Genomic DNA, 24,138 nt, shown 5'->3' with positions numbered 1-24,138 from the left:
TTTCTGAGAAGGAGACTGCAGTTTTGGGAGAATGGGTCATTTGCCCCTAACAGTTTTCAGGGCCAGTAACTTATAGAGCTGGACTTTTAATGTTGGAGCCCAGACTCTGAGAAACTTCTACATAGTTCTTCCTCCACTGATCTTTACTTCAAGTGAGGAGTCTGAGCCATGTAAGCCCTTCATGCAACAGAGAATTGCTGAAGGTCTCCTGTGGGCCAGGAATACAGAAGTGAACAAGACAAGCACAAAGCTGCCTTGATGGGACAACTTACTTTTTGGCGGGGGAGACAAACAAGCAAACAGAGACATAATGCATTTGCAGGTGCTGATCAGGATTGTAATTAAACAGAGCAGAGTAAAGGACGCTGGTAAAGGTGGTCAGGAAAGCACTGAAAATATGTGACCACAGTGAGAGCCGTTCACTTGAGAATTTGGGGAAGAACATGCTAGGTAAAAGTGAACAGTAAGTGAAAAGGCCCGGAGGCAGGAACAGCGTGGCAGGCCTCAGGAACACAGGAGGACTGTGTAAGTTGGAGGTCCAGGGAGAGTGAGCGTTAGGCTGGGGCCGGCTCACATAGGGCCTGGCAGAGACTTTGGATGTTACTCTGCTGATTGGACGTCTTGGGAGATTTAGAGCAAGTGAGTGACTTAAATTTAGTGACTTCATATAACAGGATCCTCTATCTCGTCTCTTACTAAAAGATTGCAGGAGAGCAAAAATGGAAGCAGAGTGACTTAGTTAGGGAAGCTGAGCCCAGCCAGCCCTGCAGATGGAATGGATGTGAGATTTGTGGGTAAGAGAGGAATCAGGGATAATGCCTAGGTATTTGGCTTAATATTTTGGACACATTAAGTAAGCCCCCTGGAGATATTGGGAAGACAGGCCAGATACTTGAGAGGCCTTCTAAGAAGTCCTGGCCCTTGAGGTCTTTTGAGCTCTGTCACATACTTGTTCCATATGATTTAGAGCCTTTTAAGTACCCAAAGAAAGCCAGTTCAATCTTTGAAACATTTAAGTGCTCTAAAGTTGAGTGTGCTTAACCTAGACTCAGAGAATGGTCTTCAGGGGCTGGAAGGTACCTCCTGAAATTTTACTCAAAATCCCATATCGCTAAGATAAATGGTTTATTTTGTTTCTTCCATGCCTGGATTTCAGATACAGATATCCTAACTCAGAGTTACCACACAAATGTTCAGGATTAGCTTGAGATTAGTTTGCTAGGTTTTCAGATAATTGTGTTGGCTACAGGTCACGTTGCTTAAATAAGTGATGTGCCTGTTTCATTTTTCTTCATTGGCTTCCTGCCCTGTTCTCCTTTTCATTCTCCTGTAAGAGTAGCCACTCAGGCCCTGGCCGGTGTGGCTCAATTGATTGGAGCATCGTCCCGTACACTGAAAGGTCACAGGGTTGATCCCTGGTCAGGGTGGGTACAGGAGGCAACTGATCCAAGTTTCTCTCTCCTATCGATGTTTTTCTTTCTCCCCCTCTCCCTTTCTCTCTCTCTTAAATCAATAAAAATACATCCTAGATTAAAAAAAAAAAAGAATAGCCACTCAGTGCAAATGCTTGGCAGGCCTTCTCCAACTTTCTAATTTATGTGTGAAATTTGAGTAGAATTTTCCAGTGGATAAGGCTACAGTGATGCATTAAGAGGTGGCATGGGGTGATGTAAAGAGCACTCTTTGGGGTCACAGCTGGCTTTCTTCATCTCTCCAAGCTTTCGTTTGCTCTTCATATAACTGGGTAACAGTACCTGCTTTGTAAAACAACATCTTTTTTTTTTTTTTTCTCAGAGAGAGGAAGGGAGAGGAGAGAGATAGAAACATCAGTGATAAGAGGGAATCATTCATTGGCTGTCTCCTGCATGCCCCCTACTGGGGATCGTGCTTAAAACCTGTGCATGTGCCCTGTCTGGGAATCAAACCTTGACCTCCTGGTTCATTGGTTGGCACAACCACTGGGCAACACCGGCCGGGCAAGAACTTTCCTAATTTAAAAATAAACTGCCTTATAAGGATGAATGAAAGAACGGACAAGCAGGCAGATTTTTCTAAAAGAAAAGAAAAGAAATCAATCAACTGCTATTTCCCAACTCCCCGGAGGCCTTTGCCACAGCTGGGGCCTATCATGCACTTGGAGCTGCCTGTATAATTAATGTGAGAGCAGGCCTCTGGCCCAGCAGCCACACGAAGGGTGTCTTCCCAGTTCCTGCTTTAGCAAGGGTTCACCAGCAGTGCTAGCCTGGATGGGAGGATCGCTTCCTAAACTTTACCCCTTCTCCAGGCACAGTGCTCATGCCTGGTTTTTAACAATATTAGTTTAGTTTTGAAGGCTAGTGACCTAAGCACATGTACCTCAGAACTGCCATCCCGGGTTAAATCCAGGACATTCTTTTAACAGTTGTTTCTGCTTACAGAGCTAATGACTCATGACAGAGGGCCGTTATGAAATTCACATCTTATCAGGGAAACTCTTCCTTGAATAAATCTTGTCAATCAAACTTCATTCCAGGAGCAGTATTTGGAACAAGTGATAGGGATCTCAAATCAAGTGCAGCTGCGGAGCTAGTTGACCTTGGTCACCCAGGGCTGAAAAGGAGACGGAAGCCAGGGGGAGCCTCTCTTTACATTCCCACCCAGAAGCTCCCGTGGTGCTGACTCCTTTGACCAAAGCTTGCCTCGGTGCTTTTCTGCTCTCGTCTAATTTAATCTTTCTACTCCTGTGAGGGGTGGTGTTCGCCTCCCTCCAAAGGGCTCCCAGGACCTCGTGGCAGAGTCCCTGGCCCCATGCTTTCAGCAGCCGCTCCTGACCACCACAGACTGAATTACCAGTAGTCCCCTATTGTCCGACCTTTCACTTTTCTCAATTTCAGTTACATGTGGTCAGTGTCTGTCTGAAAATATTAAATGGAGAATTCTAGAAATAAACAATTCATAAGTTTTAAATTGTGCATCATTATAGTAGCATGATGAAGTTTCTTGCTGTCCCGCACCATCCTGCCCAAGACATGAATCATCCCTTTGTCCAGTGTCTCCACATCCTCACGCTATAGATGATCCCCACCCATTAGTCACTTAGTAGCTGTCTGATCAGCCGTTGGGGTATCACAGTGCTCGTGTTCAAGTAACACTTAATTTTACCTTAATTATGGCCCAAAGCCATTATAATGGTTCTATTTTATTAATTACTAGAGGCCCAGTGCACGAAATTCATGCACGGGAAGGGGCTCCCCTCAGCTCAGCCTGTACTCTCTCCAATCTGGGACCCCTCAGGACCTCTGGCTCCTAATCGCTCACCTGCCTGCCAGCCTGATCCCCCTAACTGCTCTCCCCTGCTGGCCTGATCCCCCTAACTGCTCTCCCCTGACAGCCTGTTCACCTCTAACCTCCTCTGCCTTGGCCCCGCCAACATGGCTTTGTTGGGAAGGACGTCCAGAAGGTCTTCTGGAAGATGTTCAGTCTAATTAGCATATTACCCTTTTATTAGTATAGATGCCACCTTGTCCTAAAAATGCAGGTTGTTCCCAGGTTTTCCTATCGTGGAAGGGGATCCTGCAGTAGCATCCTGGGTTCTGACCAGGGCTTATGCGCTTGTGCTTTATCTCAGCAGATGAGATTCCTAGAAGAAGACTCTTGGATGTACCTTGAACATTTCTATCGAATTTGCCAAATCATCCTCCGTGTGTGCCCTCCGTCCCACTTTGATGCCAGTATCATTGATTTCTCCCTAGAACAGTGATGGCGAACCTATGTCACGCGTGTCAGCACTGACACGCGTAGCCATTTCTGATGGCACGCGGCCGCTGAGGCGGCCGCATGCCGAGGATGAAACATTTGCTGCTCCTGAGGATGAAACATTTGCGAAATAATGTTTTTTCCTCAAAGTGACACACTACCCGAGTTATGCTCAGTTTTTTGGCGAAGTTTGACATACCAAGCTCAAAAGGTTGCCCATCACTGCCCTAGAAGCTTCCCTCCCATCAGCCAAGACTGCTTGGTACTTGAGCCAACCTCATTGTTCAGCTGGGGACTTGATTTCCCAAGATAGAATTATGGAGGAGGAAAAATAGTTTACCTCTACCTTTCTGAGTTCTTAGTGGAGGCCCTTGTAATGAAAGACAGATCACCAAGAGAAAAACAAAAGTTCATTAACATGTGTACCTCGTGTATATGTGGGAGATCCCAGGGAAAAAAGAGTAACTCCCCAAGGTGGCTTAGAATGCAGATTTAAATACCTTCTTCCTAGGGAAAGGGGACGGGAGATGTAGGCCTCTTAGAGGAGAGTAAATGATTTTCAGGAAGGATGAATAGGGGTGGGAGGAAATAGTGTGTAACAAAGTTTGGGTGTTAAGTCAACTTCTACTCTCCTGTCCTGTGACAGGAGTCAGTTTTCTCTGCCTGATGACACTTCTCCCATCAAGGGGACCTATTAAGCTCCTTTTGGGGGGTCCAATTTTAGGCAGATCAGGAGACTTCAGTGAAAACCTCTGCATGCATTTGCTGTTTTTCAAACATCTGCAGCTCAAGATCATCAATATGTTGGGGTGGCATGTTCTCTGACCTTCAGAATAAACCCAACAAAAGCTTGTTTCCTCTCTTAGATGATTTGCCACAGTAGCTTTATTCCCTGGAAATGGTATTCTGACCAGAACTTCCTGGGAGTGGTCATAACGTACCCTGTGCTAGTAGAAAGGTGTGGGCCACATCACTAAATAAACCCGGGGCAGTTTTCTCATCTTGTGGGAAGAGAGATAAAGTTATGATAGTTTATCTCCCTTTCCACGGGTTTCTTGGGGGTTTGTGTCTCCGATCCGGCCCCAGCGCGGCCATGGCGGGGCTTGGGGCTGCTGGGTGCCAGCCTCCCTGCGGGTTTGTATCTCCGATCCACCCCCTGCAGCCCCAGCGCGGCCATGGTGGGGCTTGGGGCTGCTGGGTGCCAGCCTCCTTGCCAGTTTGTATCTCCCATCTGGCCATCTTTGTTGGATTAATTTGCATACTCCTATTGGCTGGTAGCATAGCGGAGTGATGGTCAATTTGCACTTTTCTCTTTTATTAGTGTAGAAGATTGTCGTTAATCTCTAACTGTGCCTAATCGTACATTAAACTTTAATACAAGTATGTATGTCTAAGAAAAAACACATATATAGGGGCTTGGTGCTATTCAGTTTCAGGCATCCACTGGCATCTTGGAACATGTTTTTCATGCATGGAGGAGGCACTACTGTAGTAGGGCAGACCGGTCTCTGAGTGTTGTGTATGGTTTTGTGATTTCTTTTCCCCACTTGACTTGGAATTTCTTAAAAATAGGCATGAGCCTTGTTCATATCTAGCACCAACACCTAAGTCAGTACCTGGCCAGATTAGCTCAGACACTTTGAATTACATTGACTTGACATGAATAACAAAATGTTCATCCACACCTGGCCTGTGTGGCTCAGTAGTTGAGCATCGACCCATGAACCAGGAGGTCAGGGTTCGATTCACCATCAGGGCACATGCCCAAGTTTTTGGCTCAATCCCCACTAGCAGCATGCAGGAGGCAGCTGATCAGTGATTCTCATCATTGATGTTTCTCTCCCTTCCTCTCTCTAAAATCAATAAAATATTTAAGAAATAAAAATGTTTATCTACTTTATACAAATTTCACATTCTTAGTACACTTTCAAGCGCTCACTCCAGAGAGTATAAAACAAGCAGCAAGATAAGAATCACTTTTACTTGACTTTAGAATTCATTTGTGGGGTGGGGATGGGAGGAGGGTGTTAGGGTCTTGGCAACAGATTTGCTTTACTAATTGCATTTCATTCCAGGGGGAATAACAGTTTGGATTTTAAAAATAGACTGCAGGGCATATTGCAGATTACCCACATACAGATAATTGGGTGTTTATATCTCTGTGGAGCAGAAAAAAAACTTAATAAAATAAGATTTTTATTTCATATGGTTATACATTTTCTTTCTTTTTCTTTGCAGTGCTGTATCGAAAAGGACCTCCATTTTACCATGCAAGGTTTGGAGTGATTTTTTAAAATAATTTTCTTTCTGATTTAAGAGAGGAAGGGAGAGGAAGAGAGAGAGAGAGAGAGAGAGAGAGAGAGAGAGAGAGAGAGAGAGAGAAACATCAATGATGTGAGAGAATCACTGGTCGGGTGCCTCCTGCATGCCTCACACAGGGGATCGAGCCCACTGGGCATGTGACCTCACTGGGAATCGAACCATGACCTCCTAGTTCATAGGTTGATGCTCAACCACTGAGCCATGCGTCCAGGCTGGAGTGATTTTTAAATGTCAATGACTTAAAGGGACATGATATTTTTGGCCTGCACTTTAATTTTTAGTGCCACAGAATCAGTCATGTTCCAGTTGGCCTGATAAGGATAAATACTATGTGTCTGTGCCTTATCCACCAACAGTGTGATACTATATATAAAACAATAAATGGTTATGATAATCTGTCTTTTAGTATTAAACATTGAGTTAATCCATGTAATCACTGTTCATCTTAATATCAGTGAATATTAGTATCCAAACCATTGAGTGAATTCTCAGGTTTCATATTGGGAGAAATATTTCTGTTACTTTCCTATATGTGTTGAAATCAGTCTAAGATTTTATAACATGAAGTGTGAGTTTTTCATTAACATTTTCTCAGCAGTCTAGGGGAATTTAGGATCAGATGATGTACATTTTTTTGTAGCTTTGTTCTTGGTAGAAAAAACAATATTCTTTTAAAAGATTGATTTCATATGTTTTATTTTTAAAACTCCCTTTGTGTGTTTTCCAGTTACTCTGTCATTATTGAGTTAGTCGATGACCATTTTGAGGGCTCTCTTCGAAGACCTTTCAGTTGGAAGTCACTGGCTACCTTGAGCAGAGTTTCAGTGAATGTCTCCAAGGTAACAACATCAGCTCTGGCATTATCTGTCACTGAAATGGTTGGATTTTTTTTTCTTCTTAAATGTAGTAGAAATAGAAAAGTCATTTGGAGAAACTTCAAAGTGTTTCTACCAGTGAAGTTCTGGAATATTGTGCTAGAAGCTCTCCTCCCCCTTATGTCCCTCCCACCACCACCTGGTTGTAAGCTCCAGGAATTGAACTTTGAAGTTCCCCATAGTGATTGATGTTGGTGGGCATTGCCTTTCTTCTCTGGGGTGCCTTTGGTAAGCACAGCCAGCACATGCTCAAAATTCACCCACACATTCACAAAGGAGTCCAAACATGGACACGTTTCTTTTGAAAGTTCGCATATCTCTTGAAAAGGCAGGGAGGGAATTAATATTGATTGCTAAACACTTTACATGTTTCTCACCACCATTTCTTATCCTCATCCTAAAAGTGAGGAATCAAAGTGTCAGAGATGTTGAGTGAGAAATCCATGATCATGCAGCTCAAATGCAGGAGTGGGATTCGAACTGAGAACCAGCTGACTGCCCGGCTGTGTTCTGTTTCCTGCTGCCATCAAGATAGGAAGGAAGTCGCCAGGACTATACAGGATGGAAGCTCTGTGTGTTCTTTGTGATTCAGTAGTTTGCTAACTGAAACAAATTGTGGGCCCCCTCCCATCTGTCCCCCTGCTGCTGGGAGTGTGAGAGCTGAGACTGGCGAGTCCAGAGGGGCCACGTGACAACTGTCTTCAATGCCAGGGAAGTTGCTTGGGCTGTAGCCTAGGAAAAGGAGCTTTGTCCTATAGAAATATGGGAGTCTATACTGTTTCTAATGTTTTTATGCCCACTTTTTGAGCAAACATTTAATATATTAAATTTTATGTTTATAACCAATATATCTACTTTATTTGCATTCTCTTGACATGTCAACAATGTCTAAATGACAGGTCCTTAGTCTAGAGTGTGAGCCCAGCTATGATGTTCCCAGGAGGACACTGATGTGCTTTGTGATGTTACCAGGAGCACAGGGTGAGCGGGAATGGAGACTGCGTTTCCTGCTGGAGCACTCAGATTTGTATTATGATTTTGTGGGATATGGATATTGTTTTTATTTCTCAATAGGAACTCATGCTGTGCTATCTGATTAAACCCTCTACCATGACTGACAAAGAAATGGAATCCCCAGAATGCATGAAGAGAATTCAAGTTCAGGTGTGTAACTTAGAGGTCATTCAGTTCATCCCAAAGATTCTGTCCATTGCATCGCGTCCTCTTGAACATGTGCTCCCAAGAAAACAAATGAGCCCATCTTGCCTTGGAAAGAAAGTCTTCTCGGGCCTTCCCTGCTAAACCCACTCGCACTCGCCCTTAATTCCTGCTGTTCCCATACCTGCGATGTGATCTGGTTTCTGTCCTCACCGCCCAGCTGAAACTGCTGTCCCAGCGGCCTGGGACCCCCTGGCCAGGCCAGACCTCTCCTCAGTCTCATTCTCAGAGGCTAGGAGTGTCACTGTTGACATTCCTTCCTTGAACTTCTCGTCTGGCTTCTGGGGTTCTGTGTTGAGCTGAGTCTCCCCTGGTCTTCCTGACAGGATTTTCTCTGCCAGGGCTGCCAAATTCATTGTTCCGTCATCCAGTGTTTAATATCTCCATCTCTCGCCCTGTCTTTGACCCTCCTCCACGTCCAGCACTTCATTGTTTTTCTCTAACCTTGCACCCTTCCTCTTGGTCTCACTGCACCGTGCCACTGCAGACCTGCTCGAGGACCCCCGCGTCTCATCCCTTCAGTTTGTCCTGCCATCCCCACTAGGTTACTTTTCATAAAATGCCAATCCAGATCCACTTCTGTCCTCTCAGTGCTGACCTGGATATATCAGCGCCATCGTAGACTTGGTTCCGATGTTAAATATGAGATTTTGTACTGGCACTTCTAATCCTGGAAGGTGCTAGTAGAATCCCACAGCTGAGGCAAGTTTTGCTTTCAAAATCTTTTCACAGTTACGGTATATTCTACTTGCATGTAAGGTTTATATCGCTGCATTCACTTTCCTCCGAATGTCCGTTTACAAGAAATGGGAACAGATATCCTCATTATGTAGATAGGTTTTTCTGAAAAGTAGCTGTGATGTCATATGTCTAGCATGTTCTTTCATTCCTGTTTTTGAAATTTATTCGTCTTTTTTGTTTTTATTGGTTACAGGAAGTGATTCTGAGCCGCTGGGTTTCTTCACGAGAGAGGAGTGACCAAGATGAACTTTAACATTTAACCTCAGAATTCTGATTTCACCAAAAAGTATTTATTGAGTCTCCTACAATAAGCCAAGCTCAGGGAGAGGTAAAGGGTCCTTTTATTGTAATTGGCCATTAATTGGAAAGTTTAAAGGGCATGGTGCTCCCCAAACCAGAGAACTATTCGTGTTTTAAAAAGAAATTACACAGGGGAGAAGAAGCGAGCCCTGTGCCTGGACGTCAGCTTCTGTCCTCAGTGGGCACTGACCGTGACTGGCCCCAGCTCCTTGCCTCCAGGCCCCACTCTGCATCCTCATCTGTTCAGTGAGCAGCGTGGATAGATAAGACCAGCAAGAGGGAACCTCTGTTTTACTCTAATCTAACCTCTATATGGTGACAGTTACATGATGTGGCACTCGACAGTTCCCAAAGCAGCACTTATGCACAGGCATCTCGTTACCACATCCAATCTGTTCCCGAAAGAGTGCCGGAAAGCAGATCTGGGGGTTGCAGGACACCATGTTCCATTACTTTAAATGAAAAAATTACATGTCTCCACTTGTCCAAGAACTTCAACCAATTACTGAAGCACATAACAGTCCATTTAATATTTAGCAAGGATTTTTGTATCATAGAAAGCATTTAAAACATCAATTACCTAATTATTTGTCAGTTTACTAATTGGTAGGCATGTTTGTGTAGAATACACAATATTATGCAGTATTAGATAAAAGTTGCACCTTGCTTCAGTTAACTTCTTTGAAATAAAAATAGGTGGTGAAATAATGTGTGAAGGAAGATATAAAATGAGCTGAAATTGGTTTGGCTCAGTGGATAGAGCGTCGGCCTGCGGACTGAAGGGTCCCAGGTTCGATTCCAGTCAAGGGCATGTACCTTGGTTGCGGGCACATCCCCAGTAGGGGGTGTGCAGGAGGCAGCTGGTCGATGTTTCTCTCTCATCGATGTTTCTAGCTCTCTATCCCTCTCCCTTCCTCTCTGTAAAAAATCAATAAAATATATTAAAAACAACACAACTCACTGGGAAACACTATAAAATTACAATAGGATGTAAATATTTAAAAAAAAAAAGATACAAAATGAGTGCAATTGACATTTAGTAAACACAGTAAACAAAGCCTTTTTTAATTGGTTAGATCCCAATGAAGAGTTGCACGAGGAGTGGCATTTGGAGGCAAGAGGAGGGAAGTGGGCAGAGGGCATGGGGGCGGGGAGACTGAGCAAGAGGGAGCCAACGTAGGAGTGAGGGAACAATGGTCTGAGGCTCATCCACTGTCCATATTCGAGAAGCTGGCGGACAGCCCCTCCTCGGCATTAAATGCTCCAGAGTAGATGGTTCAGAACCATCTTTGGAAGCTGAGACAAAAACAAAAAACACAGAATGAACACTTGTTTGCATCCCTCGATGCAGGACCTTAGAGATCCTGACAGCCTAAGAGTCTGCCCTTGGTTGTGTTTTAAAGGTTTGGCATTCAAGTAATGGAGCTCCCCTGCCTCAGACCAATAACGACCATCAATTTGAAAGAGCTTCTTAGTACTTTGCTCTTCATTGGTGATGCTAATAGTTCTTCAGCATTTTTACTGTTCACTTTGCTTACTCCAGGCTCCTTAGCAAAATGAAAGACTTTGCTTTGAATCATCACTTTCTCAAAACCTTTAATGCTGGCAAAAAATTTCAGGAGACACTTCTTCCCTATTTCATTGATCATTTGTAGTGACTCTTCTTTGCAAGTCTAATCAGTGCACCAGATGCCTTTATGGTAAAACCTCTTCCAGGAACCCTTCATCAAAGCACAGTCCTCCTGTAAACACTCAGATGCTTTGTCATCAGCTGATGTGCATTGAAGGCTGTGGCGACTCCTTGGTATAAAGGCTACAATAAGGATGTGGAGAAGCCAAAGACGGCACAGATATTTGTAACTGAATGCTCCAGAAGAATGTCCAAAGCATCATCTTTAGTCAAAGAAGCCTGTATGGAGGATTTTCCTTCTTTATATGTAGATTTGAACACGATGTAGCAGGCCATGCACTCCTCAGCGTTACCTGAGGGCCCTGGGGGTTCTGGAATGGTATACCAGCAAAGGTTTTAGTTTAAATCACCCTCACAGTTTCCAGGTAAAAGTATTAGCTCTCCCTGGCCAGTTTAACAAAGTGGTTAGAGCATCAGCCCACAGACTGAAGGGTCTCAGGTTTGATTCCTGGTCAAGAGCATGTACCTTGGTTGCAGGCTCTATCCCTGCCCCCAGCCCCAGGTCGGGGTGCTTGTGGGAGGCAACCTATCAATGTGTCTCTCTCACATCAATGTTTCCTCCTCCTCTCTCCCCACCACTCTCTCTAAAAATCAGTTTTAAAAAATATCCTCAGGTGAGGATTAACAACAACAAATAAATAAAAATAAAAGCAGTATTAGCTTTTCTTTGGAAGTATTAAGTCCTAGCACTTTCTTCTTACCTTCTGAAATAAATGTACCAGATGGCATTTGTTTTCAAAAAAAGCTCAAGTTCCTCAAGATTGGAAATTGACTCTGCAATAAAACCACCTTCAGGAGATTCTGCAGTTCCCCGGGAGAGATGCCACAGCCTCACTGAGAGCAGAAGTTGCTTCACCCACACCCCTCAAAGCTTCAGGCTTGAGTGGTTCTTAACTCTCTCAAACCTCTGAGACTTGCTTTAAAACTGAAATTCTTCACCAAATCCTCTCTCCTCCATCACTTTCCCATTCTCCTGCGGTATTCAAAGCCACTCACTGTGCCAGCATGTATTCAAGTGGCATCAGGCTGACCAACTGCACAAGAATTTCACTGAAAATAGCACATCACAGTCAAGAACACCGCAAGACTTTGTGCAACCAACATTTTTCACGTTATATTTTGTCAACCTAGTGCAAACAATCATACAAAAAAGTGGACACCTGCTTGGTCAAGATTATACATATAAAAATTATACTTTATATGGTCACTTTTTTTTTAATACACTATCACTTCCAACTATTTTTTCTAATGCAGTGGTATTTCCTAGGCCTCTAAAACTCACCTACTTTCTTCACAGGCTTTTCCACTTCCATAGGAGACATTTTTACTTACTAAGGCCGGGAAAATGATGGGATACTAGACCATGCGTCCAAACAGTGCAAGCACCAGTCACCTAAGGCCGCAACGCATGCTGTGTCCTCTTTCTAGTCCAGACACAACCTGAATGATTTTTCTGCAAACTCATCTATTTCGTGTGTTGTTTACATTTGGATAACTAATACAGGCTAACATTTTTTGCAAATTGTTACAGTAAATATTCAGGTAGTGGGAGTTGAGATAGGGCAGACGCCTGTGTTCTTGTTTATCCCAAACAGCCTTTTGAGTTCAGATGGTGGACCCTCCACAGGAAGGTGTGGGGCTCGGAGATAGGCCACTGTCAGAAGTGCAAGTGGAGGACGTGGCCTGAGAGCTGCATGCAGTGCCTGTACGCCATCTCCACCACTGACGTGACACCAGCCTAGAAAAGCCTGTGAAATCAGAAATAGGGCTTGTCCGGTTGGAGGTTAAAAAGGAAGAATGCCCTCCACACAGGGCTGGGTGTGTGCTGGCACCGCTGGGTGGTGGTCCCCTACCTCAGAGGTTGGGGTGCAGCCTGAGATCCCTCTCACCAGGGACCTGCTCATGCATGTAAATCTGCATACATCTTCAGGGCGTTCACAGATTCTGTGAGGACCACCTGTGGGTCCAAGGTGGGAGCAGTATGTGATTCCTGACTTTTAATTCGTTGCCCTGGAGATGATTTTATGGAAAGCTAGGCAGTGAAATGAGCCTCGTAGAAAGGACCCATTTCGACCTCAGCTCTGCCTCAGTGGTTATGTGACCTTGGGCAACTTACTTGCCCTTTATGAGCTTCAATTTTCAGACCTCTAAAATGGGGCCAATTAATATATTTACTTCATTGTGGTTATATGGATAAAGGAGAACTCAAAATATACCTGACACAAGGAGTTTGCCCTCCCTTCTCAGAACCCACCAAATGGGCAGGAGACAGAGAAGACACCGTGCCCATGTTCAGAGCTAAATCTGGGTTGAGAACAGAGGTGTTGGTGGAAGTTGGGCTCATCTGATAACAAATGCAGTGTTTGTGCACAGAAGGTGGAGAGGGGAGGGGACTTGGTAGAGGCCCTGCTATGGCCAAGGGCTATTTGTCCTTGGAGTGAGTTCTTCAGAGTCTGCCTTCGGAAGAACCCGTGGCCAGAGTCAGGCAGTCGCCGTTGGAAGTGCTGAACCAGCCCAGGGGGGAGTGGGGCACCTGTATGTGGTTCTGTAACCACAGACCTACCCTGCCTTTAAGGCACCACCTCCTCAAGTTAGAGTCCATAGCTTACAGTTTTCAGGATTTTTGAACTATTTATTAAGGCTCTGGTTTTGGTATTAAATTTCAGCAATTCCTTAGTCTCTCTGATTGGCCTTGGGTGGAGGACAGGATGGCTAAGAGGAACTCTTTGCTCTGAAGTCAGACGCAGGTTTGCATCCCAACTCATCCACTTACTAGCCCTACGCTCTTAACCTCAGTTTTCCTCATCTATCAGATGAAGTTAGTGTTACCAACGTACACATACAATGGAATGCTATTCAGCCACCCAAAAAAAAGTATTGACATTCTACAATGGCGACAAATCCCGAAAACATGCCAAGTGAAAGAAGCCAGACACAAAATGTTACATATTGTTTGATTCCAACTATATACCCCAAACAGGTAAATCCAATGAGAGAGAACACATTGGTGGTGACCAGGGGCAGTGGGGAGAGAGGGCTGAGGAGCTTGTGGTATAGAATCACCTTTCAGGTGATGAAATGACTTGGAACTCAATAGAGAGGGTTGCACAACATTGTACTAAATGCCTGAATTTTTTGCTTTAAAATCAGTGTAATATGAATCTCACCTTAATAAAAAAAACATTGTCATCAACCCCAGAGGATCACAGGAGGATTGTGTGGGTTGGTCCTTACAAGGTGCTTATTAACACAGTGCCCAGCCTATGTACTGTTAGTCTTTTGCAGCTGTGATGATTCATTGTGGGGGATGAGTCGTTGTGTCCTCTATTAAGGCAGTTACCTGTGCAGTTGATTATTGTATGTTGATTTTCTTCGCTTCCATGTCAGAGGCTAACGTTTTCTGCCCTCATCCCCAAACTGGGAGGGGAAATGGTGACATCTGTGCCTTTACTGCCCTGAGTGCTCTCTAAAGAATTTCACTTCTGTAAAGTAATCGGTTCAAACATAACACTTGGTACGGATTAAACCTACATGAATGGGACACAGTTTTAGGCAGGTTTATCAGGCTGCAGTTGGTTAGATTTCCCTATGATTTTGAGCCTCGTATAGTAGTCTGAAAGTTCCTTGTTACTTACCGATTCGTTTTTGTTTTTGTCATAATTATTTTGAATAATTTAATTCCTAATTATTCTGCCTTTATTGTTAAAGCATTTTCATTTTCTCTTTTTAAAAAACGCTATCATTTACTTGAATGTGGTCTTTAACTTAGTTTTCCCTTGTGGAGGAGTACTTAGGGTAAAAAGAAATGAAATGCCTCTCCTCCCCACCACCCACCTACCATTTATGATTTTACCAACCAAATTGAATTTTTAGAAATCTGATTACAGACTCAAATAATTATCCCATGAATGTTAACTTATTTAAACCTCTGAGGCCCATTTCTAAAATTGAGAGAGATTTAAACCCATCAATTTAGTTTAAATCTTTGCTTTTTATATACATGCTGAAAACATTTTAAGTCTTATTATCATTTTGTGAAATACAGGGATGCCTTACTAAAAAATACATGATATGAAAAAACATATGTGAAATGGTTAAACTAAAGAGGTGATATTTTTTTATTTCAAAGCAATTCAATCTAATTTAAGTGAAAAGCTTTAAGCATTTACATTTTTTGGAATGTTTACATATTCTGAAACAATATTGCAAAGGTAGATCTTCTTCCTAACTTAAATGTACATGCTGGTAGAGTGGGAACAGTGGCATCAGGAACACTTGGCCCAAACTCCACGTCTAGCCTAGGAAAACAGTGGCAACCTTGGAAACATTGCCTAGTCCCTCTGAGTCTCGGCTTCCGCAGCTGTGAAATGAGGATGAGTAATTCCTCCTGAGTTTGTTTTGCAGACTAAATGAGATGACACATGAAAGGATCCGTACATGGTAGGTATACCTTTTTCCCTTTCAGATAAACCAAAAGTGTAAGCATTACCATACCCATTTCTCTAGTTTATGCCCCGGTAGGTAACACAATGGAGAAGGAGGTGATAGAAAAATAGTTTGAGGTCAAGTGAAGACAGCTCTGAAGATGGGGGAAGGTGAGGTAGCAAGCACTTCCTGAATTAAGGGAGCTAGATATGGCCTCTGAGGGGTTTTTTAAGTAATGTTTATTTGGGTTTTCTTGGTTATTATAGTAATCCATGCATGCTGTAGAGGCTTTGGAAAAATACCTTTGTGTGGGTCATTTTAGTCTTTCAAGTCAGTAACACTGAGACAAACTCTGACCTCTCTGTGAAAAGGAACCCAGTGGTCTGTCATTCCATAAGCACTGATGGAAGACCACGTGTGCGTGGGTCAGTGCTAAGTGCTGAGATGAAGAAGTGCATCTGGGGAGGTGGCAGGGAGAACTCTGAGACTTCATCTGGGAAGCAGAGCTGATACCAATGCAGAGTCTCCTCGTCCTTCAGTTAGCACTTAGCTGGTATGATAAACAATCAGATTCTCAGTTTATCATTCTAAGAACAGAGCAACATTGCCATCTATTGGTGCTATGAGATGCTTAATTTCCTTTATTAGGGGTAAAAAAAAGGAGGGTGATACTGTGACATTACCTGTAGGGACTTTATAGCCTGCTGAAGTGAAGAAATAACAGGCCGACTACTCCCAGCGTCACCTCCAGGTGGGAGAGCAGCCTCTGAAATAAAGAGTGGGGACTGCTGAAGCTTTGAAAAGTAAGGGATGTAGCACTAAGACAGTAGCATGAAATTGGCATTCCTAATATTGATCTTCTCTGAATTGCTTTATGACATATTACTTCCTCTCCGAATTTGAATGTTGATGAAAGCAAAACCCTTATTTTCTCCTTTATCTCCACTAATACAAAAAATTGCTGGCCCAGTGGCTGCACATCCTAGGTACCACTGGTCTCTTGCAGGTCACCAGGTGGCCAGGAATTAAGTGCATGGACTTTGCAGTCAAACGTCTTTAAACCCTGGTTTTGCCACTGTGTGACTTTGGGCAAGTCATTTCCTCAGTTTCCCTTTTCATCTGTAAAATGATGCCAGCATAATGTTAGTGCCTACTTCACAGGTGGTCTTAAGTGAAAGGGAAGAATAAGAAGTGTTTATTCTGGTGTGGAGACCTTTATGAATACTTGTTGACTGCAGCTGCTATGATTACCAATAATCAGGTAAAGAACAGGACGAGAGAAGGGGAGTACTAAGATAGCATGTTAAGACCAGGGGCATATTGGAATACTATTCCCCAAACTCAACACATTTTTATATTTACCCGCTGAGATCTTTACAAATTCTTGAACACCACAGAATAGCAGTCACAGTTCTGTTTAAAGTGGTATCATGTTCACTCAGCCGGCTTGGCTCAGTGGTTGAGTGTCGACCTATGAACCAAGAGGTCACAGATAATCGATGATTCTCATCATTGATCTTTCTGTTTATCTCTCCCTTCTTATCTCTGAAATCAATAAAAATATATATTTAAAAAAATAAAGTGGTGTCATGTTCTGGGTGGGAAGTTTTGTTTTTCTCTAAAGTACCAGAATTTACAAGTACAAACATTGGTGTGCCTGCATTTTTTCCCACCGAAGTTGCCAGTGCAGAAACATTGACCAAACACCTCTTTGGAAGCAAGCTTTACGGATCTGTAGCAAGTTTCCTGAATATCTATATTACTAAGTAATTTTTGGTACTGTGATGGTGGGTACATTGAAGATGGGTTTGGTGCTTTGGAGTTGAGTACCTTGAGGATGGGTTTGGCTTTCAGAAGTTAGACAGCACTTGGTGCCCAGGCTGGAGAATAAGATGTGGTGGAGTAGATCACATTTGGCCCAAAACGAAGTGATTTCTGGAAGCAGGTTCCAAAGAGGAATTCTGAAATGTTTTGCTGATTGGCTGTTTAAAGTTTCATGATTATTTGGATATACAAATTCTAACAAGCTTGTTAAAATCACCTCGTTTCTTTATAGTTGCTTAGCCCAGCTTTCCCCTTTCTTCTTCTGAATATTAGAAAAACAAGACATCCCTTCACTGAGTCCTTTCTGAAGTGGCACTTAACGTGGGAAGAGAAGGTGCTGTAGTAAACCCAGCCGCGGACCTCCTGTCGGGTCAGGCAAAATGAGAAGGAAACGACTGGTGTTCGGCTTCTGAGGAATTGCCAATCCAGTTTGTGCGTATGGATTAGAAAGGCTAATTCGGGGGTGCATGCCCATGGCCTAACGTAGATTCTGAGACCTTTTCTTTGTTTCCCCTTTTTTCCCTATTGTTGACCATCAAGAGGTTACTCTATGCTTTTCAAGAAAAACAGTGAGGTGAAAATACTCTATTTCATAAATTGCAGATGTCTTGCTCACCTTCTTACAAATGCCCCCACCTTCCGGATTCACATGGAAAGGTGAATTTATTCAGCTCTAATTAATTTATAGGAAGAGTTTTCATTGTTCTGGGAATAAAATACGCTGCCACTTTATGCTTTAACGAGGATTCTCAGTTTGAAAACTGAAATTCTATGAAAAGAATTTTGAAAACCCAGGGCAATTTTTATTAATTTTGTAAATTCTTATACTGCGATAAACTGAAGTATGCTTCAAGGGAAGCCCTGTCACTATTTTTTTTTTTAAATTAACCACAGGTTACTGTATTTAGAAGTCTATATGGTCTGTTAAAAGTAGTAACCCCCAAATATCCTGTCCCTTCTGCTTTTATGGGGCGCACTCAGCACAAACCACTCCCCGGAGGAGGACTTGGCTCTTGATCCGGGTCGATAACGTAGAAGCCACGCTCTTCTATCGCCCGGTAGAGCGTGATGTACTTGGAAGCCTTCCTGGTCCTGGGGACCACAAACTTCTCCGTGAACTCGTTCTTGTCCAGTTGCTCCTTGCCTTCTGTGGTCAGAATGCAGTTAATGAATGTGAGGGTGTAACTGTAGCAGTTGTGGTGTTCTTCTTCGTACCTTCAAAACAAGGACATGAAGAAGAGAAGGCTTAGCTCTGAAAGCTGCTCAGGAGCAGGCCGCGAAGCTGCTGAAGGCCTTCCATAACTGAAATCGGGCTCACTCAGTGAGCTGGGCCCCAGCCTGGGCAGGGACGCTTGGCATCTTGGGCTAGTGCAGATTGCAACGTAAGATACAGATGAGACTTAACCGAATGTTCAGAGTGGTGAGTGAAGGTGCACATAAACCCCAACTTGGGGAACTTAATTTCGCTGAAATTCTAGATTCTAGAAGTAGAATTTCATTTCTTAAATTTTAGGATAGCCTACGTTTCAAGGGTAGCCTGAAAACAATTTAAATGGACAAGTATGCTATATATCTAAAGTGTTAAGGGAGCAAGGAATTGAGAAATTAATTAAAAAATTGCTAAAACCAAACAATAGAACCTTAAAATATTTATAAATTTTGAATATCATTTAAGTTTTTTGTTTTATGGACTATAATATCACAGCTTTTGCTGTACACATTACTGTTAAGTGTTAAGTATGTAAAAAATACCTATTCAAATAATGAGAGTTCTAAGTTCTGGCCCTTTCAACCCTTAAAATGCTCTGATTCTATTATGTAATACTAGAGGCCTGGTGCATGAAATTCGTGCATGGGTAGGGTCCCTAGGCCTGGCTGGCAATCAGGGCCAATTTGTGGGGCGACCGGCAGGGCGATCGGGGGGGCCCCCAATGGCACCCAGCTTGGCTGGCCTGGGGCCTGCGGGCAGCTCCTGCATTGAGCATCTGCCCCTTGGTGGTCAGTGCGCGTCATAGCGACCGGTCGCACCGCCGTTCGGTCTATTTGCATATTTGGCTTTTATTATATAGGATATGCTGGCTCACCTCTGAATAAACCCCTGCTTAAATTCTGTTACAGGTGCTACTATAAACGCCGCTCAGCGTCCTCAGTGACTTGATGACATTTGTGTGGCAAATGTGGGCCAGGGAGCAGGTGGTCTCAGCAGCCCCATACCTGTGAGGCAGCCAGGCCCCCGAGGTGGAGAAGTCTTCCAGGTACTTGTCCCACTGGTCCATCAGTCCAAACATGCCGGGCTGCAATAATGGGATACTTACACTCTGCTCCCAGCCTGCTTCGTCTCGCTGGACACCGTGCACAGTGTAATTATAGACGACCCCTGCAACCAAAGCCAGGATCATGCAGGAGCTTGAGGGGACGTGCCCCTCTGTGAAAGGGGGACGTCAGAAAACAACAGCAGCACCACAGTAACCTGACATATCGGAAGCCCGGGTTGCACTTTCTGATTCTGGGACCTCCTTCCTCCAGGATCATCAAGTTCAGGAGGCAGCCCCTCGCCTAGGAGATTTCGAGAAGGTCTTGCCTGGAGTTAAGGAGAGGCTATGGTGCCGCTGCCTCCCCTACTTTCTGCAAAGCAGTTCCTTCAGGGAAACCCAGTTCTTGCTCCACCTGCTCTTCAGCCCTCTGGAGTCACCCCCAGGAAACAGAGACAACAATAGGCACCAGGATAATCACCTCCAAATATCTTTGTTGAAGTTCTCTGTTTACAAATGGGCCTAGCTTTCCTTCAATCAGCAATAAATTTCTAGTGATCAGACTGGTGGTAAGTTTTACTGATCACATGGGTAACTCTGAGTTCAAAAACGCAGTCCTAGGTTTCTGTTCACAGTATCAGTTTCTCCTGCCTCAAGGAGGTGAACAATGGCTCACCTGGCTGGCCTGCTCACCTTCCCAGGCCTGCAAGTGGCTCACCAGGCCCTTTTCCTACAGATAAGGATGTTCTGGGTTCAGGGGTTGCAGACTCTGTGCCCTCAGAGCTAAATCTGGCCAAAAGAACTGTTTTATTTAAACATGCTGCTGCTACTTTTTTTTTTTTTTTTTTTTTTACAGAAAGCCACTGCAGGCTCCACCACCTGCTCTGGTGTTATATCCCCTGACTTATCCAGAAGTTTCTGCCTAATTCCTGGAGACCCTGGAGTGTGAAGACCCAGTAGCAGTGGGCTGAGTGAGTACAGGATTGGAGAGCAGAGGGCCTGGGTCCAGATTCTGGTTCCCACACCCAGTGAGGTCTTGGGCAAATCAATCTCTCCAGGATTCTGTTTTTTCCTTGTTTAAACACCAACAAAAAACTAAAAGGTTTCTGTCACTCTTGGCTGAGAAAACATTAATGACCTTTTTTTCAAATATTTAGTATTGTTAGGAATACTTTGCTGTACAGTCAAGTATTTGGGGGGATAGTAGCATCACTCATCTCATGGTCCAGCAAGAGAAACCAGGGACCAGAGGAATTCCTAATTAAATGTTGCACGATCACTTTTCTTTAGAAATGCCACTCTCGTCTGGATACTTTGAGGATTTTTTAAGCTAAAAAAAATATATATGAAAATGCACTCACCATTTGTGTTAGTTATTCCAACATGAAGATCAGACCTTCCATCATACTCCCTGAAAGAAACATATTTTTTCCTCATTTGCATACGTCCGGCACAAAGAGTTGGTACTTAGAGTCGGGGAGTGACGGGCCTCCTTTCTTGCCTGGTGCCAGATGGCCAGCAGTGTCCGAGTTAGTGAAAGCCCTGTTTCAAAGCTGGTTAGGCCAATTCTACATTTGAGATCGAACATTTCCCCCTGCCCCCATCTCTGTTGTTGCCCCGCCCCCAGTACGAAAGGTGAGTGTGCTAGAAGGCCAGTCCCGCTAGAGCAAAAAGTCAGCATAACACCGGGCAGAGGAGCCCACCCAGAGGGGATTTGTTAAAGGAGCACCTTATTCTTTCCTCCTTTTCTGTGAGGTGACAGCCTGTTCCTCAGGCAAACATGGGTGAGAGGCTCCTGAATGCCTCCCAGTGCAGTCTGCCTTCGCCCATTTTGGTCTTGTGGCCTATGACCACACCCACTTCTCTTGGACAGCCCTTGTCTCCTGGAATTATTATTTACCTGAGACTGGACATTAGATGGATAAGTCCGTATAATTTAACCTTCGTATACAGTCCCAGGCCATCACTTACTAGCCCTGGGACATTGGGCAAGTCATTTACTCTCTCTAATCCATTTCCTCAACTATAAACCGGGAATATCATAAGCCTCCTAGTGAGCTGGCTGTAAGAATAAAATATCTATAGAGTGCCTGCCGCATAGAGGTTATTTTTAAATGATAAAGCTCCTTTGTCAGACCACAGGTCTGGATATTTCGTTCTTCATTAAAAGCAAGCAGTTGCAGGATTTAAAATGACCAAGGACACACATGGCTGCCCCATCTCTTTAGAGCAGTCTCCTCCAGGTCATCTTGTTGGAGCCGCTTTGAGTTCTTTTGAGACCCTGGGGGTTCCAGAGGTGGAAAATGAGGCGTGGCTCAGTGGTTGAGCGTTGACCTATGAACCAGGAGGTCACGGTTCAATTCCTGGTCAGGGCACATGCCCAGGTTGCAGGCTTGATCCCCAGTGTAGGATGTGCAGGAGGCAGCCAATCAATGATTCTCTCTCATTACTGATGTTTCTATCTCTCCCTCTCCCTTCCTCTCTGAAATCAAGACAAATATTTTAAAAAAGAAATGAAATGAAAATGAAGCTGAGAAAAACAGGGATAGTCTTGGGTGGCTGAGGACAGCGCGGCACCCGCCGAATTTTCTACCCCGAGCTCATCCCCTGAGCACATCACTGCCCTTGGTTTCCTGCCTAAATCCCAGGCATGTCCTCCCTCGCTCTTCTTTCCTTCAGTTATTTCTCAGTCTCGCAACACATGTTTATTGGGTGTCAACTGTGAGCCTGTACAGTCAGGAATTTCTCATATTTTGAAGTGAAGGGCTAGTGACATACAGGAAATAATAACGGGTCTCTGCCCTCACGGAGTTTTCTCGCTTCCAGAGAAGACTTTTGGGCTCTAGTTTAGCAAGTTTCTAATAGACCTGTAAGTGCTGTGAAGGGGAATAATACATAGAATGTTGCAGATGCACATAATGGGCCAGGGCCAGGGCCGCCCCTCTCCTATATGTCACCTTTGGACAAATGAAGGGGCCCTTCTTCCTGCAGAAGCAGCTCTCCGTGGTGTGGTGAGTGGAATACTGAGTTTCAGTGCTCACCACCGCCTTGGCCGGTGCCTCTGTGCAGCCCACACCCTGCACAGCCACGAGGCAGTCCTGAGGGACCCTAACCTCGCGAGATCAGAGCCTCAGGGATTCCTCTGGGTCACTGCTGGGTTCTCTTTTATGAAGTCAGTGAAATTGTCTCAAGGTAAATTGTGGGAGTCCGTCCTGAGAGTTTGGAAATTGGGTGTAAAGGAAGGAAACGGTTTGGGACTTAGCTTTAGAGGGTCTGGTGGGCAGGAGGCTACCTAAGACTCTGCGAATCCTGTCCTGAGGGGTAAAGGGGTTGGGAGAATGCCAAAGCATATGGCTTGTTTCAACACCACCACCTCAATTCTGCCAACGCCCAGGGAAGCCACGTATGTCAGTATGACCCCACATCATAGAATAAGTAAATCTTAATAGGGGCCGATCAGGAAGCCGGTCATGTGTCATTTGAGTGCAGGGCTGTGGCTTATTCACCGTGACATCCCTAGAGTTTCCCACCCAGAACTGCTCAGTAAGGATTTGTTGAATGAACCATGTTTTGGCAAATGAATTCCAAAATTTAACCACTTTATTCAAAAACATTTGGAATCCAAACAGTTAATGACTTCAAGTTAGCATGAATGAGGGGCTTGTTTATAAAATAGTTTGGTACAACACCTTTTATACACTTTGGTTCATTTCAGCCTCAGAGGGACAGTAAGGAAACCGATGCAAGAATTTAGTTAGCAGGGAAGTGAATAGTCAACTCTGATGTTCTCATCCCAAGCACTCCTGAGGGCATGAGAGCGTTGGGAGCATTAGATGGGGATGATGCGCATGGACACGCTTCCAGCATGTGCCAGCATTCAGCAGCACCCCTGCTCTCTTGCAGCCTGGCTTGTCCATTTGTAAACTCCACAAGGACTCTCAGGAGGCACAGCCCTTCCTTTTGATTTCTGAAACCTTAAAGTCAGGTGGTGCCTGCAATGGAAACAAACCAGCTCCAGTCTTCAGTTTAATTCACCTCCACGCAAAAGAGTCTTCAGGCTCCGTACATTGAACCTGTTTATCAGAGAGACTACAAACTAACTCACAATGAAGGTATTTTGGTAAGACGGGCTGCTGGGTCATTTTTTTCAACTAGCCTCTTAGCTCAAAATCTATGGCTCAGTACGTCTCCAGATTATGGATTTTTCTCTCTTAAAATTGTATAAGTAGGTTTGACCTTCATATATTCTTGCACTTATCGCTCCAGGGAAGTATGCACACCATCTATTTCTATAAAACAAATAGGCCTGCATTTTAGAATTAAATGCCCAAAAAACTGGAAAGAATTATCCACCACATTTCACTCTCACTGTAAAAGGTTTTTAGTGACTACCACACAGAAGGAAAGTTTGCACAATTGAATGTAACACGTAAAAAACACTGTACCTAAGAAACGTCCCTTGAGTTGGCCTGAGGAGGAATGAACATTTTTCTTGATGCCCATTGGTAAACGGATTGGCGATGCTAACAGGTGCTTCCTCCAGCTTCCTGGAGCCCACGTCCTGCCGGCAGAGGGGGCAGCATCGCGGCACGCTGAAGCTGTAGATGTATTTCCTGCAATGGTTGAATTTAATCAAAGGCTTTCCGGCCTCTGCGCCCTGCATGGCCTTCCCGTCCTGGGCAGCCAGGGGCAGTTTCCCCAGACTTCCTTTTCCTGATCGCACAGGTAGCAAATTCACGCAGCCCGAGTAACCCGA

At 44.2% G+C, this 24,138-nt stretch overlaps 2 protein-coding genes across 11 annotated transcripts in view; one reads left to right on the top strand and one right to left on the bottom strand.

The window, feature by feature from the left end:
- Positions 1-14,728, top strand: part of TSEN2 (tRNA splicing endonuclease subunit 2) — a 43,467-nt gene extending 28,739 nt beyond the window's left edge. For 8 of the 9 annotated variants that reach the window (XM_079794478.1, XM_079794474.1, XM_079794475.1 and 5 more), the window contains 4 exons: positions 5,974-6,010; positions 6,785-6,896; positions 8,007-8,096; positions 9,085-14,728. In XM_079794478.1, the coding sequence (XP_079650604.1) occupies positions 5,974-6,010; positions 6,785-6,896; positions 8,007-8,096; positions 9,085-9,144 (299 nt within the window). In that variant the 3' untranslated portion in view covers positions 9,145-14,728. The remainder of the gene's footprint in view (positions 1-5,973; positions 6,011-6,784; positions 6,897-8,006; positions 8,097-9,084) is intronic. The other variant, XR_013814806.1, reaches the window with a different exon arrangement.
- A 244-nt stretch (positions 14,729-14,972) lies between these two features.
- Positions 14,973-24,138, bottom strand: MKRN2OS (MKRN2 opposite strand). Of its 2 annotated transcripts, XM_079794508.1 has the most exons (4): positions 23,828-24,138; positions 20,744-20,793; positions 19,345-19,507; positions 14,973-18,345 (listed from the first exon to the last, which is right to left on the bottom strand). In XM_079794508.1, the coding sequence occupies exons 1-4, from the start codon at positions 24,043-24,045 to the stop codon at positions 18,108-18,110; spliced, it is 669 nt and encodes a 222-aa protein (XP_079650634.1). In that variant the 5' UTR covers positions 24,046-24,138; the 3' UTR covers positions 14,973-18,107. The 2 variants fall into 2 exon arrangements, with proteins under 2 accessions (XP_079650634.1, XP_079650635.1); XM_079794509.1 differs by lacking the exon at positions 20,744-20,793 and having other exon boundaries at positions 23,828-24,023.

Source organism: Cnephaeus nilssonii (assembly GCF_951640355.1).
Source record: "Cnephaeus nilssonii genome assembly, chromosome: 17".
Classification (NCBI taxonomy): Eukaryota; Metazoa; Chordata; class Mammalia; order Chiroptera; family Vespertilionidae; genus Cnephaeus; species Cnephaeus nilssonii.
This window is presented reverse-complemented; position numbering and strand designations above follow the sequence as displayed.

Coding starts and splice junctions, on each gene's coding strand:
- MKRN2OS (XM_079794508.1), bottom strand. CDS start 24,045: ATGCAGGGCGCAGAGGCCGGAAAGCCTTTGATTAAATTCAACCATTGC. Junction 19,508..20,743: donor TGGAATAACTAACACAAATG/GTGAGTGCATTT, acceptor CTTTGGTTGCAG/GGGTCGTCTATAATTACACT. Junction 18,346..19,344: donor GGGGCCTGGCTGCCTCACAG/GTATGGGGCTGC, acceptor CTTGTTTTGAAG/GTACGAAGAAGAACACCACA.